General features: G+C 39.2%; 1 protein-coding gene across 3 annotated transcripts in view; it reads left to right on the top strand.

Annotated features, from left to right (window-relative positions):
* Positions 1-19,791, top strand: part of VWA8 (von Willebrand factor A domain containing 8) — a 300,653-nt gene that overhangs the window by 111,071 nt on the left and 169,791 nt on the right. For all 3 annotated transcript variants that reach the window (XM_065581171.1, XM_005301483.4, XM_065581170.1), the window contains exons 13-16: positions 1,173-1,333; positions 4,737-4,850; positions 11,538-11,706; positions 12,365-12,442. In XM_065581171.1, the coding sequence (XP_065437243.1) occupies positions 1,173-1,333; positions 4,737-4,850; positions 11,538-11,706; positions 12,365-12,442 (522 nt within the window). The remainder of the gene's footprint in view (positions 1-1,172; positions 1,334-4,736; positions 4,851-11,537; positions 11,707-12,364; positions 12,443-19,791) is intronic.

Below are 19,791 nucleotides of genomic sequence, written 5' to 3'. Positions count from 1 at the left end.
GGTATTTCCATGCCAGATATGCTAAACATTCATATGTCCCTTCATGCTTCGGCCGACATTCCAGAGGACATACTTCCATGCTGATGATGCTCATTAACTAAATAATGCATTCATTAAATTTGTGGCTGAACTCCTTGGGGGAGAATTGTATGTCTCCTACTGTGTTTTACCCACATTCTGCCATATATTTCATATTATAGCAGTCTCGGATGATGACCCAGCATGCGTTGTTTCTTTTAACAACACTTTCAATGCAGATTTGACAAAACACAAAGAAGGTACCAATGTGAGATTTCTAAAGCTAGCTACAACACGTGACTCAAGGTTTAAGAATCTGAAGTGCCTTCCAAAATCTGAGCAGGACAAGTTGTAGAGCATGTTTTCAGAAGTTTTAAAGGAGCAACACTCCGATAAGGAAACTACAGAACCCGAACCACCAAAAAAGAAAAGCTACCTTCTGCTGATGGCATCTGACTCAGATGATGAAAATGAACATGCGTCGGTCCACACTGCTTTGGACGATTATCGAGCAGAACCTGTTATCAGCATGACGCATGTCCTCTGGAATGGTGGTTGAAGCATGAAGGGACATATGAATCTTTAGTGCATCTGGCACATAAATATCCTGCGATGCCAGTTACAACAGTGCCATGTGAATGCTGCTTCTCACTTTCAGGTGACATTGTAAACAAGAAGCGGGGAGCATTATCTCCTGCAAATGTAACCAAACTTGTTTGTCTGAGTGATTGGCTGAACGAGAAGCAGGACTGAGTGGACTTGTAGGCTCTAAAGTTTTACATTGCTTTTGTTTTTGAATGCAGTTATATTTTGGACATAATTCTACATTATGTTACAGTAAGTTCAACTTTCATGATAAAGAGATTGCACTACAGTACTTGTGTTAGGTGAACTAACTATTACTAACTACTGTTATTTTGTTCTTTACAGTCAAATATTTGTAATAAAAATAAATATAAAGTGAGCACTGTACACTTTACATTCTGTGTTATATTCTGTGAAATCAATATATTTGAAAATGTAGAAAATATCCAAAACTCTTTACATAAATGGTAGTCTATTATTATTTAACAGCGCGATTAATCGTGATTAATTTTTTAAATCATTTGACAATCCTAGTTTAAATGAATTCTTTTGATGATTGTTACTCACAGGATATGACAGCTCGAGATTTGGTGCAGCAAAGGTATACTCTTCCAAATGGAGATACTGCTTGGAGACCATCTCCACTTGTTACTGCTGCCTTGGATGGGAAGCTTGTTATTCTTGATGGTATTCATCGCGTCAACTCTGGCACCCTAGCTGTACTACAAAGGTTGGTATGGGAGCCCTGTTAAGCAGAGTCCTTGAGACTTGTTTATTCAGGACGTTCATGCTCAGAAACTGTGTCCTGTTTGCAAATACACAGCTGTGCAACTCCAGGTATATTGTAAAATTGCAATCAAGGTATTGGATTTTTACAGAATACATTATGTTGGGATAATGATATAGGGATACAGATATTGAGAGCAGAAGCAATTCCTGCGTGTGTTATGTAAACTTTTATTAATATTGGAAATTGCAGCTGTTTGTTCACGCTGTCCTTCTAACTAAATTAGAAAATGTATTTGTTTCTATCCTAGTCAAAACTATGAGGCCTACACATTAATAAGTTAACATTTATTAAGTAGTAAAGACATTAGAAATAGTATTTGAAAATGCATTCTGCTTCTAAACGACTGATTAATTATACTCACTCTGAAAAATGCTTTCTTGGAATTGTTTAGTAAATTGATTAAAGGGATCTGAAAAAGGGGGTGAACAGTGAGGTGGCAAAATTTGCAATGATACAAAATTACTCAAGGCAGTTAAGTCCAAATCTAAGTGATAGAGTTACAAAGTGATCTCACTAAACTGGGTGACTGGATGACGAAATGACAGATGAAAATCAGTGTTGCTAAATGCAAAGTAATATACATTGGAAAATATAATCCGAGCTATACAAACAAAATGATGGAGTCTAACTTGGCTGTTACCACTCAAGAAAGCGATCTTGGAGTCATCGTGGAGAGTTCTCTGAAAACATCTGCTCAATGTGCACTGGCAGTAAAAAAGCTAACAGAATGTTAGGAACCATTAGGAAAGGGATAGATAATAAGTCAGAACATATTATAATGCCACTATATATCTCCATCGTACACCCACACCTTGAATACAGTGTGCAATCTGGTCACCCATCTCATTAGCTACATTAGAATTGGAAAAGGTGCAGAGAAGGGCAACAAAAATGTTTATGGGGATAGAACAGCTTCCATATTAGGACTTATTAAAAAGACTGGGACTATTCAGCTTAGAAAAGAGATGACTGTGGGAGCATATGATAGAAGTCTATAAAATCATGAATGGTATGGAGAAAGTGAATAGGGAAGTGTTTTCCCCTTCACATAATACACGGACTAGGAGTCACCCAATTGAAATTAATGGGCAACAAGTTTAAAACAAACAAAAGGAAGTATTTCTTCATCCAACGCACAGTCAACCTATGGAACTCACTGCCAAAGGATGTTGTGAAGACCAAAAGTATACTCAGTTAAAAAAAGAATTGGATGAATTCATGGAGGATAGGTCCATCAATGGCTATTAGTCAGGGATACAACCCCATGCGCTGGGTTTCCCTAAACCTGTGCCAGAAGCATCTGACACTAGCCACTGTCAGAGACAAGATACTGAGCTACATAGATCATTAGTCTGACCCAGTATGGCCATTCTTATGTTCTTCTGAATTAAAAACAAAAATCCTAAAAGTTACACATAATAATGTAAACTGTATTATTAGTTAATAATTACTACTCATATAAGGCCAGATTTTGACACTTGTGTTCCTGTTGAATAGTAATACCCTTCTCCATGAGTGATCATTTTAATGGGGCCACTTGTGAAGGAAAGTGATAATCAGGAGTAAGGAGGTATCAGAATATGCACCATAATAAGGAGCCCAAAACTGCCTGTAGGAATGAAAATTTTCTTTTTACTTGGAACAAGTGAAAAATATCACTTTTGAAAATACGTATCTTCAATTCTTTTTGGTTTGCAACTCATAAAATCTTATGTTTTAAGCTTTATTCCAAATAAGACTTTCATCATTGTGCTTACATATTTGATACAAACATGACAGCATTTGTAGTGCATAAACTATAAAATTCAGTTAACATCTGAACTTTCTGAAAACCTAATAATCTCTTCTGATCTTCAGTTTTTTATTAGATACCAAGGTGATCCTTACATTAAACATAGCTAGCCCATTTTTTTTTCAAACTGTATTTGTACTGTAATATGTAATTAGGAAGATGGCAGTTCCAAATTACTATTGGTCAAACCCTGTTAGTTTCACTATAATTTGATAAATATGAAAAGTGTTTCCTTTGCTTTCTGTTCCTCTTAATTTTTTCTTTGACTGAAGTGATCTGAAAAAGAAAAAATGTAGGTTTGTGCTCTTTTTTGTTTCTTTATGAATTGTTGTACAAAGACCCAAATAGTTTTTCTCTCTCTCTTTTCACACCTCCAAAAATATTCTGCTTGTCTTGTTTTTTTGTAGAAATAACAGGAATGCCAAGTCTTGTCTTCCCTTTTTTGTTGTTGGTGCACCTCTTGGATGACTCAGAAATGTGTATAGGGAGTTATTAGATACAAGGTGGGTGCGGTAGTATCTTTTATTGAACAGAATTCTCTTAGAGAGACAAGCTTTTGAGTCAGACAGAGCTCTTCTTCAGGTCTGTGTGGCTCGAAAGCTTGTATCTCTCACCAACAGAAGTTGGTCCAATAAAAGATATTACCTCACCCACCTTGTCTCTCTAATATCCTGGGGCTAACATGGCTATACAACTACACTGCAAATAGGGAGATTTGTCAGCGCATTGCTAACGGCGAAGTGGTGTTGAATCCTTAGCACAAAGAGCTTTTCACCCAAGTTTTGTAGTTACATAGTTGTTAGCAAAACCAACAGTCAAAATAAAAATAATTTCCTCTCTTTCAACTTGGTTTCACTTCCCTGGTACCTGTGCTGTCATACTCTCTGTTAGTTCTCCTTTCATCCAAAAAGTGTTTGAAGTAGACCAGACCTGAAGTTCTGATATAAAAACTTAAGCAGAACCCCATCTATAAGAATAAACAGACTTGCAAAGACCTTTCATGCCTTCTTCACACATTACAAAAAAAAGCAGGACAAGGTAGTGCAGGGCCAGGCGTAAGTCCATTTTTTTCTCTTGTGCATTTTGTTCACCTCTGATTCTTTTAATTTTCACTAACAGAATATATATCAGTTAAGATGACTCCTAAAATGTATTGCTTCTAGGAGCAAAATAGGAGTACAGCACTGTGTACCAGTCGGACAAAAATATTCTGAATTTCACGCCATGCATAGTGAGAGTATAATAGAAAGTCTTCATGTATGGTCTGCAGTGGTTTGTTTATTTCTGGGGGAAAAAATCTGTCATAAATGGTGTTATGTACTATACTTACTGAAAATAAGTTCTTTCTTGAGCTTGCCATTTAACTGGCATTTTTCTCATCATAAGGTCCTTCACTGAAAGCTATAGGTCTCAACTTTTGTTAATAACTCAAGCATTGAAATTAAGAGTTCTTGGATGGAATTCCTCATTAAAGTAACATTGGTTGAGATAACTGTAAAAACTAAGACAATTAAATACTAGACTTTTGTTCTCTTTTGAATTACCAAATAGGCTAATCCATGACAGAGAACTGACTCTTTATGATGGCACCAGATTACTAAGAGAAGATAGGTATCAAAGTTTAAAAGACGAACTGCAGCTCTCCGATAAGGAACTACAACAGAGGTAATTTGTTAGACGCTAACATGGTATGCAAAGTAGTTTGTATGTGATTCAGGTTGTAAAGAGTTTTCTATTTTATTGCTTGCTGTTACTAAGGTTTCTTGCAAGATGCTTGCTTTTTAAATCAGTAATATAATCTGTTTTTAATACTGCTATCCTCAGTACTTTTTGTGTTAGCATGAGAAGAAAAATCTTAAAAGAGAATATTAGAGCAGAAACATTAAAATATCCTAGCTGAGAGAGATTAAAGAAACAATATAAATACATAAAAATTCAGACACATAGGGTATGTCTAAACAGCAAAGAAAAATCTGCAGCTGGCCAATGCCAGCCAACTCTGGCTCACGGAGCTCGGGCTGCAGAACTGTATTATTGCTGTGTAGACTTCCAGGCTTAAGTTGGAGCCCTAGAGTCTAGGTCCATGTGGGGTAGGAAGGTCCCAGAGTTTGGGTTCCAGCCCAAGCCCAAAAGTCTACACAGCAGTGAAACACCCCCGCTGTCTGAGCACTGTGATTCCAAGTTGGCTGGCACGGGCCAGGTGCAGGTTATTTTTTGCTGTGTAGACATACCCATAGATGCACTGCATTGTTTTGAAGCATTTTATTAAGAGACATTGAGAGTTAAACAACAAAAAAAGTTGAATATTATAATTATTTCTTTCAATAGATTAGCTAGAAAGCTGGTATGTAATTTAGAATTAACACGAGGCAGGAAATCCTAAGGATGGGTTGGGGCCTGTCATGCTTATTCTTCTTGCTTTTTCACTTCCAGTTGTCTGCTAGAAATTTTCTGTGTTGAAATATTTCTAGTCCTTCGATGGCCAGACGGATACACAGTCATTGTACTGACTGATTTCAGTTAATGGCCAAGATTCTATTTTATGTTACTCAAAACAAATATAATCTAATATGTAATACTATCTTTCATAAATTCTGAAGAGATGAAACTGTTATTCTTAGATGACACTACAGTTTAAATAATGTGGGTTTTATACTTATTATATTGTGATAAATAACAATATATTGTTTTACAGCGACCAAGAGCAATAGCTGATTTTTACAATATATAATGCATTATGGATTGCCTGTAATTAGAACAGAGTCTTGTGTGCAGCAGGAGAATACACATTAGGGATTGTATATCAACTATATAATGGGTACAATTGCATGGGTCTTTTGTATAATATAATATTTGGATTCTGAAGTAAAATACAAAAAATCTTGTGTTCTTCTTTATATTTCCTTATAACTTTTACCTCAATGACTCTTGGTAGTAAATTAGGTGAAATAAAACACCTCTTCAAGGCAAGTTGATACTACTTTTCTTGGTTGTCCAATTAGATCCTGTACTATATGAATGTTAAAACTGAATTCCTATTTTTGATAAAACCTGTTTGATCAGTTGATATAAGACATGGGAGAACAGACTCCAACCAGTGATCCAAAACTTTTGCAAAAATTGTCAAATCCAAATTAATTGGGGAGATTGAATGATATGGGGCAAATTCCTTAGGGTTTTTCCTTTTTAAGAATGAAAAGAAAAGGCATTTTTAGAGGAATTGTAGAAGGTATCCTCTTCTAAAGAAGCAAGAAACATTTGAAAAATCTTTCAAGTATTCTTTTCATCTGTAAAAGGATTAATAGCAAAGTAAACATGACGGGAAAGGTTATACCTGCTTTCTTTTAGTTACTTTAATTAACTCATATTTTTGAAATCTGGGCACCTATTCAATAATAAGAACACAGATGCCCACCCAGAGTAAATCTGTAGTATTTTAGATACTTTATAACCCAACACTTAATAAAAATTTCCAAAGCTGATAAGATGATTCTTCTGACAGAATAACAACTGCTTTATTTTAACATCACTTTATTTTATTTATTTTTGGAGTAGAAGGGAGAATTATACAGGCGGTGGTATGACCCAGAGAAATTACATGTGTTCCTGAGAGTCAAACATTTTTAATTAAGAAGTGGGGTAGAATTTGAGGGATTGAGTGGAGTGGTGTCACGTTATTTGTTTAGGTTACAAAAATCAAATGAGATAATATTACTTCTGGTTTTGCAGGCTAAAAATAATAGTTTTATTCTTGAATTAAAATTTTTGGAGGATGTATGTTAAAGCTGATAACTTCTCTGAGAGCTAATAAAATTTATTTCTGACTCAAAAGACCTTACATGTGCTGTCAGTTACATTTTCACTTGATGTTCCACCATGTTACTACTTCCATAGTCTGCACTATTTTTTTTAAACAAGGGTTACGTTCTGCGCGGGTGGGTGGGATGACTCTGTCAAACATGACAAGAGCTCAAGAAGCTGATTTGCAGCTATGGGGATGGAGGATACTCATTGGCCAGTTGAAGGCCTTTTATCTATGAACTAGCTAGCCGCCTGCATTGAAAATTGTTTCCACTGGCCTTCTCTTTAGCCAGTTGTGCGGTGTTATTACTCAACAGTCCAGGTACAATGGCATCCAGTCACATGGGGAAATTTTATTTGTAGATTATGGATAATGGAGGAAGAAATCTATGCTGGTGATGAGGAAGGGACTTAAAAAGACTCTCTACATACAGAGAAATTGTTGCTGCACAGTTTTAGCTATTAATAGAATTGTATGATTCACTATGTTGAACTAGTTCTGAGTGAAGAAATGCAATCACTTAAAATTGATTCAGAATGTATACACAGGCTTTCTGTGTAGAATTTTCCTACATAATCATTTGCTGAGGCAGATATTGTGAAGGTGGCATTCCATAACTATAAATACAGTTGGAAGACATAGGGCAAAGCAGTAGTTTCTCTATGAAACAGTATTTTAACCTGTTTGGATGTTCTGTTTGTTTTGTTTTTAGACTTTTCCACATATTAAACATTTAGTATAGTAAACAGAAAGGCAGCTATTAGAGAAAAATATAGAAATGTTTATATAATCAGATTTGCTTCAAAAGCTGAAAGGAGCCGATTATAATGCATGGGTGGGTATTCTTAACACCCTTAAGGCAGTGAATTACTGTCCATGTGACTAGGCTAAAAGAGAGCACATACAGCATATGAGACAAATATAAGCAATGTTGCAGAAGGTGAATTTTGTAGACGATAGAAGCTCCAATAATGTTAAATTTTAACTGAATATATTCACCGCCCTTTAGTTCTGAGTTGTTTATTTTCACTTATTTTTGTTTGTTCATTCAGTTTTAGTGTATTTGAACATATACTAAAGCAGTTAGTTAATTTAAAAAACCCAGTAATCCAAGCCAGTGTGTTATACATTGCAGAAAAGTAAAAAGGATACAGATGCTTGATAACTTTTTATTCTGGCAGGGATAAGTGATGGAATATTTGAAAAGATGCAGCATAGTTTTTCCCTTTAATTTAAATATATGTCCTCTGTCTTAAGCCCCTTTTAATTATAGTTGTATAGTTAAATTTGTGTTGTCAATACATGAACTACAGAATTATTTCATATGCAAACACCTAACCTTCTGACACATAATTATATTCTTGTGTGGCGATACGCTTTTGATCACCACTTATACATTCGTTCTCATTTTGATTGCAGTATTAAATGATGGTTTGTGAAACTGTAGAAGAGGAAAAGACAAATAAATGAAAAATTTATGTGAGGCAGCAAGGGAATGCTATTTGTGTGCCAAAGACAAGAAATCAGTCTTTAGCATTGTACTGGTGGGACTGCATTCTCTACTTAACCTTCAGTGAGGTTATTTTCTGTAAGGACTTGTCTACACTTACAGGGGGATCAACGATCGATGCATTGGCGGTCGATTTAGTGGGTCTAGTGAAGACTCCTGTATCCACTGGATTGAGAACAGTAGGGGGAGTCGACGGGAGACGCTCTCCTGTTGACATCTCATAGTGTGGACCCCGCGGTAAGTAGGTCTAAGCTACGTTGATTTGAGTTATGCTAGTCACGTAACTCAAATTGCGTAGCTTAGATCAAATTTCCCCTGTAGTGTAGACAAGGCCTAAGATTCTTCTTACCCCCTGGTGGAGAGAAATAGGGTCTCATGATCTCCCCTACTTGTCTGACCTACAGATTGAACAGGCAAGAGGAAAGAACGAAGATGTCTGGTACTCATCATTAATAAAGTATTGCAAATCCCTCCAGTTTTATTCTAGGTTTTAGTGTGTTAGGCTTTCGGGTTACTTACATGGCTTCTGTCTGCAGAGTGATCAAACATGGCATACACTTAATGAATATAGCTCCACAAAGAAACAGTGGCTATGATGGTTTAGAGCAACCTTTGGCACGCAGCTCACCAGGGTAAGCACCTGGTGGGCCGGGCCGGTTTGTTTACCTGCCGCGTCTGCAGGTTCGACAGATCACGACTTCCACTGGCCATGTTTCACCATCCCAGGCCAATGGGAGCTGCGGGAAGCGGCGCAGGCTGAGGGATGTGCTGCAGGGTACTGAACAACCTCATCTCCAGTTGACGTTGGATGGAGGATTCTCTCCAGCTTGCAGGATTAAGGCCTTTTAAAAATAATAATTAAATATTTGGCTTTACATTTTCAAGAGATTGAACAAACATTAATCCAAACAACACCTTGTGAAGCAGATGAATGTTGTTCCCGTTTACAAACTGGGAAACTGAAACAGATGTTGCACCAGGCCACAGAGCAAATGATGAAGAGGAGAATATACAAGTGCTCAGTAGATTGGTTAATGAGAACAAAAAGAGAAATGCATTTGTAAATAGCTTTCCAAAGTGCAGTAGCTTTTAAATGTTAGAAAGCTTTCTTAAATGAATAGCTGGTTTATTAAAAAGTTCCTTTGCCAGGGAAATTTTCTGTTTGTAAGTTATTAAAATATGCAATTCTAAAAATTCAAAGATTTTTTTTTTTTAGATACTATTGCTGGTAGCTAATTCAGAAATAATGGATTAAATCTTCAGATGTACTCTTTATTCCTGAGAGGAGTGGGGGGCAATGGGTGTGCTGTTTGTGTCTCCCCACTCTTGATCTTTGGCTCATCTGGGGGCTTGTTTCTCAGAACAGCTCAAAACTGTGCCCAACTGGCTATTCCCATAAGGGGGATTGCCATAGTGCACTGTGCTCTGGCTGTGTTACCCATCTCATCCACTCCCTGCCACATTATAATGCATGGCACTGGGGGAATCCCCAGCTGAGGAAATCTGACTGAGTTTTGGATCCTTTATGACACAGAAGCATTGTGAAAGGGCCAGGGCCAGGAGTGAGCTAAATGTATGTTTAATATTTTTATTACTAATGAAAAGAAGAGGTTAATCGAAAACTAAACATGCCTTCTCCTATCTTCAAAACAGATTCTCCTATAATAAGGTTGGTCACTGTTCCCTGACCTTTTCTGTGCGTAGGGATAATGAAATACCCATTGGTTCCTATTTTACATGATGCTTTCAGATGTTTCTTGCTATTTTTATCAACCAGGGTGTAGCTTCTGGGCTTATGACTTTAGGCTGAGAGTAAGCAATGCCACTTTGTTTGCCTTGATTTGGGAGTCTGATACAGCACAGCATATTCAGTGAACAGTTTTTCAAGGGTGTTCACTATATATGCTGTGCTGTATCAGAATCCTTGTTTTATGTACCAGATCTGCCTGCTAAGCTGTACATTGTGTAATTTAAATGGAGGGTCGGTTACCCTCTTTAAACCCATAATTTCCCCTAAAGAATAACCAAAGATGGAATTTGGCCCAAAATATTCTAATTTCAAACAGAATTATGTGCAAAATAGCAAATGATAATAGGCAGTATAAATATAAATGATTGCATTACAATTTTCTCATTTTTGAATACTAAATTATTTGTCTGGAATTGTAATTGAGGTGTTGAGTAAATATTGCATGCCATATTGCAATATCAAACTAATTTACATCTGAATTGTTATTATTTATTTGTATAAATAGTTGCACCTGGAGACCCCAAGTGAAATCAGGGTCACATTGTGCTAGGCACTGTATAGAAACATATTAAAAGAAAATCCCTGCCCTGAAGATCTTATAATCTAAATAGAAAAGAGAGACAATGGATGGGAGATAGTATCATCCCCATTTTACAGATGGGGATCTGAGACACAGAGAGTTTTAACTGATTTGCTCAAAGTCACACATGAAGTCAGTCTGTGACAGAGCTGAGAATTAAACCCAGATCCTCCCCAAGTTCCGGTCTAGTGCCTTAACTACAAAATTATCTTTCCTGTCTGTCTAATTGAGTAGAAGAAGTTACCCCTTGTTGATGCTTCAAAAGATATTGTGACCTCCCAGATCTGCCTTTTAGTAATACTGTTTTAGATGATACTCTTGGAGAATGTTTCAAAACAATCACATTTGTAAATTTTGTGTATTTCATACATACAAAAGAGTAAACAAATGGTAGCGTGGTTAATGCTATTTGCTCAACTTGAAGCATGCAGGTAATGCTGTAGATGAAGCCAAAACTTGGGTAACGTTGTAGGCATTACAGCTTATGAGAGAGAGATTTCATTTTTTACATTGCTAGTTACATTATGCAATTTTTGTTAGTTTTGATTTTTTTTTTATGTTGCGAATGTCCTGAATAGAAATTGTGGCTGTGGCTTAATACAGTAATTCACTTTGATTGATTGATTGTACCTCAGGTAGAGTTTGTAAGTTCAGATTTGTTACTTGCTGCTTCGACCAGGTAATGCATTTAAAAAAATATTTTCTTGCAGGTCCATCTTTCTTATCCATCCCTCATTCAGAATAGTTGCCCTGGCAGAGCCTCCTGTCATAGGAAGTAGCACAAAGCAATGGTTGGGCCCAGAGTTTCTAACTCTGTTTCTGTTCCATAATGTTAAGTCTTTCACCAGGAATGAAGAAATTCAAGTTATTAAAGAAATGGTAAGCACTTGCAATGCTTTGGCCAGTTATTAATATTGGTTTCTATTTAAAATTCATCTTGGTAGTTTTCTATTACCGTATATCGGGGTGGCCAACCTGAGCCTGAGAAGGAGCCAGAATTTACCAATGTACATTGCCAAAGAGCCACAGTAATACATCAGCAGCCCCCCATCAGCTCCCCTGCTCCCAGGGCCTCCTGCCAACGGGCAGCCTCGCCGATCAGTGCCTCCCCATCCCTCCCTGCATCTCCCGATGAGCTGTTTTGTGCAGAGGGCTCAGAGGGAGGAGTGAGGGCACTGCAGGCTCAGGGGAGGGGATGGGAAAGGGTGGAGTGGGGGCAGAGCCAGGGGTTGAGCACTGAGCACCCCTGGCATATTGGAAAGTTGGCACCTGTAGCTCCAACCCCGGAGTCGGTGCCTATACAAGGAGCCGCATATTAACTTCTGAAGAGCCACATGTGGCTCTGGAGCCACCCCTGCCGTATATTCTTATATTTTGTGACACAATTATTCCTTTTTGGTTATTTGAAATAAATGTATATGCACTACATATATGAAGGCTGTGTTTATGTAGGTGCATACATGTGTGTCTATATAAATTACATATGCATACATAAACATGAAATATATATCAAATACTTTTTTTGTCTTTCAACCAGATTCCAAATGTGCCCACGGTTGCGGTGGAACAGTTGTTATCATTAACACACAAGCTTCGGGAGACAAATGACCCCACAGTGAGTCTAGTTTTTCAGATTTGCGTTCTACTTGTTGTCATTATATGTGTAGCTGTTTTCAGAGTCAGGGTTTTATCTCTGCTCAAGAAAGGAATTCTTTTCTCCAGCAATGTGGGGATGCTTCCTATTTCCTTAGGTTTTTGCCTTATGCTGACCTATCTTGACCAGTGGAGGCTGGATTAGGCTCAGTCTGGAACCAATCCCTTCACTTCTTGGAAGTGGCCACAGGAGCAGTGTGCGCTGCCAGCACAGTATTCTTAGACCCTGCCTGAATGGGATTTGAGAAACCAGCCCTGGAAATCGAACACTGGTTTCTTGTGTTATATACATGTGGCAACTTTTTTATTTTCAATATACTCATTTAGGACCTGATTAAGCAAAGCATTGAAGCATCTACATAATTTTAAGCATGTGTGCTAAAATTCAAGTGAAGTCATGCAGTATTACATGTACATTGTAGTCAGTATAACTTAAGCAAATGCATAAAATAGGAATGGGACTTAAAAGCACGTGCTGAAGTGTTTTATTGAATAGGGATGGACTAAAGAATGTGCTTAAGTTGTTTGCTGAATTATTTAAAATTGCCTCCCCTTAATAAATACTGTTATGTTTAATACAATGTTTTAGTACTGTAATTTTAAATTTGATACCTGCATTTGTTTTGGGATTACTTGGGCAGGAGGATTATCTAGCAATTAGAAAATACAGACAGGGATGTAGAGAGATGGGGAAAAGAGGATAGGACTCAGAACTGTTAGTAGTGTTACTGTGGTAGACAGTTCTACTAAAGCAGTAATGTAAAAAAAAAAATTACTACTGGCACAAAAACCGCAGAACTCTTTTAAAACTGATACAGTCAAGACTCAGTTTTAAAATTTAATTTCAATGACAGCTAACATAGTGTATTGATGTTTTTCTTTTTGCAAAAAAAAAGTTTAAAATATTTTTATTGGCGTCACCCAGCATAAGTGTATAGATGTGCACGCCTAACTTGTGTTAGGTTATACACAGAAATCAACTTTCCTCAACTCTCAGGAGTTTAGCACCAGTAATAGTTTTCCACCATATTACTGTTTAGATTTGATTGGCTGCATTTTAGGAAGAAATAAAGTGCACTGTCCACATCTTAGCGGACAGCAATTTTGTTTCACATGAGATGAAGTATTTGTAGTCCATTAGTAACCAAGGACGACGTTAGAGATCAGTCTTTTAAAATCAGCAGATCTGGATAATTTCCACCCAAGAGTCCTAAAAAAGGTGACTGAGAAGATCTCTGGCCTGCTATTATTCATTTTTAATAACTCTTGGAATGCTGAGAAATTCCCCAAGACTGGAAAAATGTTAATGTTGGGCCAATATTCAAACAGGGCAGGGGGGATGACCTGGGTAAGTATAGGCAAAATAATGGAAAAGCTGATACAGAATTCAGTTAATAAAGAACTGAAGGATGGGATTATAATTAGGGGCAGTCAACATGGTTTTATGGAAAAAAAGGCCTGTCAGAAAAAGCTCATTTCATTCTTTGATGAGATTACAACTTTGATTAAGTAAAGTGCGGTGAGGTAACATACATAGATTTTTTTTGTCAGGCGTTTGAGTTAATACCATATGACGTTTTGATTTAAAAATTAGCATTATACAATGTCAATAAAGCAAACACTAAATGGATTAAGAACTGGCTAACTGACAGGTCTCTAAAAAAGGAGTTGTCAGTGGGGAAATCATCACTGAATAGAAGCCTGTCTAGTGGGGTTCCTCTGGGGTCGGTACTAAGCCCACAGCTACTCAGTTTTTTTACCAGTGATCTGGAAGTAAATATAAAATTTGTGGATGATAACAAAGATTGGTGGAATGATAAATAAGGATGAATACAAGGTGGTCATACAAAATGTTGTGAATTGCTTGGCTAGCTGGGCCCATTCAAACAAAATACATTTAATATAGCTAGGACTTTACCAAATTCATGGCCATGAAAAATGCTTCACGGACCATGAAATCTGGTCTTTTGTGTGCTTTTATCCTATACTATACAGATTTCATGGAGGAGACCTGCATTTCTCAAATTGGGGGTCATGACCCAAAATAGAGTTGTGGGGACTCACAAGGTTATTTTAGGGGGGTTGTGATATTGCCACCTTTACTTCTGCACTGCCTTCAGAGCTGGGCAGCTGGAGAACAGCGGCTGCTGACTGAGGGCCCAGCCCTGCAGGCAACAGTGCAGAGGTTAAGGGTGGCAATACCATACCATGCCATCCTTACTTCTGTGCTGCTGACTTCAGAGCTGGGTGGCTGGCTAGTGGCGGCTGCTGACTGATGGCCCAGCTCTGCAGGCAGCAGTGCAGAAGTAAGAGTGGCAATACCATATCATGCCATTCTTAATTCTGCACTGTTGCTGGCAGCGGCTCTGCCTCTAGAGCTGGGCTCTCGGCCAGCAGCCGCCGCTTTCCAGCTGCCCAGCTCTAAAGGCAGTGCTGCCAGCTGCAGCAGTGCAGAAGTAAGGGTAGCAGTACCACAACACCGTGAAATTTCAGATTTAAATAGCTGAATTCATGAAATTTATGATTTTTAAAATCTTATGACCGTGAAATTGACCAGAATGGATTGTGAATTTGGTAGGGCCCTAAATATAGGCAAGTGCAAAGTTACTTATCTAGGAACAAGGAATGCAGGCCATACCTACAGATTGGGGGATTGCATGCTGTATCGTAGGGATCATAGGGGACAAGTGACTCAACGTGAGCTCCCAGTGTGATGCTGTGGCAAAAAGAGCTAATGCCATCTGTTGATATGCAAACAAAGGAGTGAGTAGGAGTGGAGAAGTGATTTTTACCTCTATATATGGCATTGGTGAGACCGATAGTAGACTAGTACTTACAGTTCTCGTGTCCACATTTTTAAAAGGATATTTAAAAGTTAGAGAGGGTACAGAGAAGTTTTTCAAAAGACATTTGACAACCTGCACAGACATACGTTGTGGAATAGTCTTTAGTCCAATGGAATCCCAGCTAAAGTTGTTAGTGCGGAGATAAAGGAAGAAGGAGGCACGCGTCAGGACCCTAATTGGGCCCTCGGTGATCACTACTTCCCACCACCCAACACAGATGTAATAAGGTTGAGTAGTGTCCGTATAAAAAAAATTAAAACTACTGATTATTCCTCAGAAAAGGTTTTTAATGACTTTAGACTATAAAAGCAACACAGACAAAATAAGAAAAGCAAGAATAAAGACCAACACTGAATGAGAATTAATATAAATGGCAAGTTATACTGAAGACAAGCACAAGTATATGTAAAGTTATTATTCATCAGCTATTTACTATTATTCTTAACACTATAGTATCGATACAGCCTTGAGATCAAATCAGCTCGAGCAACCAGACTTCTTTACTCCATAAACGTATACTGCATGCAACCAGACTTCTTTACTCCATAAACGTATACTGCATGCAACCAGACTTCTTTACTCCATAAACTTACCGTGCATTCATCCGAAAATATGTTACCCTTCAGTTGGCCGTTTTCCGCACTGGCCAGGTATGGAGAGTCAAGAAGTGCACGTCCCTTCGGTTCAGGGGGTGTGGGTCAGATTTTCCTTATGACCGAAACACACACACAATCCCATGCCTTCGTACTTTTTATCTGATCTGTCGGCAGTGTTTTAAAACAGACCAACCAATTAGGGTCGGCCAAATCTTTAATGTGGTTAGATTGTATAATTTAGGTTTACTTATCTTCTTGTAGCCAGTTATTTTATAGATTATTTTACCACATAGAAGTCAGTATAGATTATCTGGTTTCAGCGCATTTTGACCACAAGTTTTAGCTTGCTTCTTGCTTTTTACCTCTGCAAAGCGTGCCCTTTTTACTTCTGCAAAGCTTCCCCTTTTTACCTATGCAAAGCAGAAGTTTGAGGCCTAACATCGACAATACCTTTGTTCATTTCAAGTTTGGAAATACTTTTGTTCACAGATTAGTCACAGTCAGCATCATCAAGGCCATATACAGAGATGAGAAGTGCTCTGTTAGGTTAACAGGTTTCAGAGTGGTAGCTGTGCTAGTCTGTATCAGCAAAAACAACGAGGAGTCCTTGTGGCACCTTAGAGACTAACAAATTTATTTGGGCATAAGCTTTCGTGGGCTAAAACCCACTTCATCAGATGCATGGAGTGGAAAATACAGGAGCAAGTATAAATACATGAAAAGATGTGATTTGCCTTACCAAGTGTGAGGTCAGTCTAACGAGACAATTCAATTGACAGCAGGATACCAAGGCAGGAAAAATAACTTTTGAAGTGGTAATGAGAGTGGCCCATTTCAGACAGTTGACAAGAAGGTGTGAGAAACAGGGGGAAATTAGTATTGGGGAAATTAAGTTTAGGTTTTGTAATGACCCAACCACTCCCAGTCTTTATTCAGGCCTAATCTGATTGTGTCCAGTTTGCAATTTAATTCCAGTTCTGCAGTTTTACGTTGGAGTCTGTTTTTGAAGTTTTTGTTGCTGAAGAATTGCCACTTTCAGGTCTATTATTGAGTAACCAGGGAGATTGAAGTGTTCTCCTACTGGTTTCTGAATGTCCATGCATCTAATGAAGTGAGTTCTAGCCCACGAAAGCTTATGTCCAAATAAATTTGTTAGACTCTAAGGTGCCACAAGGACTCCTCGTTGTTTCTGTTAGATTGAACAACCAGACAACAAAGTGGTTCAGTGTGGATACAGGTGTGAAACAGGGCTGCATTTTATCTCCGCTGTTTGACATTTCCATAGACTGGATAGTGCAGAAGTGTATTAACAAGACTAAGGGTGCGTCTATACCCAGCCGCTAGTTCGGCGGCTGGCAATCGAACTTCTGGGTTCGACTTATCGCGTCTTGTCTGGACGCGATAAGTCGAACCCGGAAGTGCTCGCCGTCGACTGCGGTACTCCAGCTAGACGAGAGGAGTACCGCGGAGTCGACGGGGGAGCCTGCCTGCCGCGTGTGGACCGAGGTAAGATCGAACTAAGGTACTTCGAACTTCAGCTATGTTATTCACGTAGCTGAAGTTGCGTACCTTAGTTCGATTTGGGGGGTTAGTGTAGACTAAGCCAAACAGAGGAATGGAATGGGTAGATGGCAAATGCTTAGAAGACCTGGACTTTGTTGATGATATTGTGCTACTGAGTGACACCTCAAAAAAGCTACATACAAAGACAAACAACCTGCCAGCAACAGCAGACCTAGCATGGCTCAGAATCAGTTGTGCTAAAACAAACGTCTCTGAAACTCATACCTCAAGCAGTAACATCACATTAGAAGGCAAAAATATCAAGTGAGTAGAAAAGTTCATCAACTTGGGCAGCACCTGTCACAGTTCAGGGCAGTTGCACCCGTATTTCCCCCCTGTGGTCCAGCAAGGTTCCCCTAGTTTCCTCAACCATCACCTCTCTTGGCTGGAGACCTGCATCTCTCTCCCTCCTAACCAAGATTTTTCCAGACTTCACAGTTCCCTGCCTACACCACGAGTTCCCCGGCAAGACAGACTGCCTAAGCAGCAACAGTATCCCTGATGATGACACAGCACAACTTGTTGCTGAGCTCTGTGATTGTATCCTCACGCACAATTATTTCAAGTTTGGTGACAATATATTCCTCCAGACCAGTGGCACCGCTATGGGCACCCGCATGGCCCCACAATATGCCAACGTTTTTATGGCTGTCCTGGAACAACGCTTCCTCAGCTCTCGTCCACTCACGCCCCTTCTCTACCTACGTTACATTGACGACATCTTCATCATCTGGACCCATGGGAAGGAGACCCTGGAAGAATTCCACCATGATTTCAACAGCTTCCACTCCACCATCAACCTCAGCCTGGACCAATCTACATGGGAGGTCCACTTCCTAGCACCACAGTACAAATAAGCGATGGCCACGTTAACACCACCCTATACCGAAAACCCACCGACCGCTACGCCTATCTTCATGCCTCCAGCTTCCATCCCGGACACACCACACGATCCATCGTCTACAGCCAAGCGCTGAGGTACAACCGCATCTGCTCCAACCCCTCAGACAGAGACCAACACCTACACGATCTTCACCAAGCATTCTCAAAACTACGATACCCACACAAGGAAATAAAGAAACAAATTAACAGAGCCAGACGTGTACCCAGAAACCTCCTGCTACAAGACAGGCCCAAAAAAGAAACCAACAGAACTCCATTGGCCATCACCTACAGTCCTCAGCTTAAACCTCTCCAACGCATCATCAGTGATCTACAACCCATCCTGGACAATGATCCCTCACTTTCACAGACCTTGGGAGGCAGGCCAGTCCTCGCCCACAGACAACCCGCCAACCTTAAGCATATTCTTACCAGCAACCACACACTGCACCATAACAACTCTAACTCAGGAACCAACCCATGCAACAAACCTCGATGCCAACTCTGCCCACATATCTACACCAGCGACACCATCACAGGACCTAACCAGATCAGCTACAACATCACCGGCTCATTCACCTGCATGTCCACCAATGTTATATATGCCATCATGTGCCAGTAATGCCCCTCTGCTATGTACATTGGCCAAACTGGACAGTCACTACGCAAGAGTATAAATGGACACAAGTCAGATATCAGGAATGGCAATATACAAAAACCTGTAGGAGAACACTTCAACCTCCCTGGCCACACAATAGCAGATGTAAAGGTAGCCATCTTACAGCAAAAAAAACTTCAGGACCAGACTCCAAAGAGAAACTGCTGAGCTCCAGTTCATTTGCAAATTTGACACCATCAGATCAGGATTAAACAAAGACTGTGAATGGCTATCCAACTACAGAAGCAGTTTCTCCTCCCTTGGTGTTCACATCTCAACTGCTAGCAGAGCACCTCACCCTCCCTGATTGAACTAACCTCGTTATCTCCATACTGATTTATACCTGCCTCTGGAAGTTTCCATTACGTGCATCTGAAGAAGTGAGGTTCTTACCCACGAAAACTTATGCTCCCAATACTTCTGTTAGTCTTAAAGGTGCCACAGGACCCTCTGTTGCTTTAAGCAAGTCTGCTTTGCTTTCTCCTCAGAAGCTATAAACAGTGTAATTGCCAACAGTTATAGTTTCTACACAGCCCTTTCTAAACAAGCATATTTATTCTTATGGTGATAGAATTACAGAGCAAGCATATTAAAAATAATAAAAGAACCTACACACATTCTAATAACTTAGGCGGGATCTCCCCTATTCCCCCCAGCTCCAGCAAGGGCTATCGCAGGTGATCAGTCCTTCAAATCCCACCTAGGGGCTTTTCCATGGTTACAAGTTCAAAACAGGTGTTAGCTTAGAACAAGTACATAGCCTGCA

The sequence above is a fragment of the Chrysemys picta genome, chromosome 1 (genome assembly GCF_011386835.1).
Source record: "Chrysemys picta bellii isolate R12L10 chromosome 1, ASM1138683v2, whole genome shotgun sequence".
Taxonomy (NCBI): domain Eukaryota; kingdom Metazoa; phylum Chordata; order Testudines; family Emydidae; genus Chrysemys; species Chrysemys picta.
Note: the sequence above shows the minus strand (reverse complement) of the source record. Positions and strands in the feature narration are given on the sequence as shown.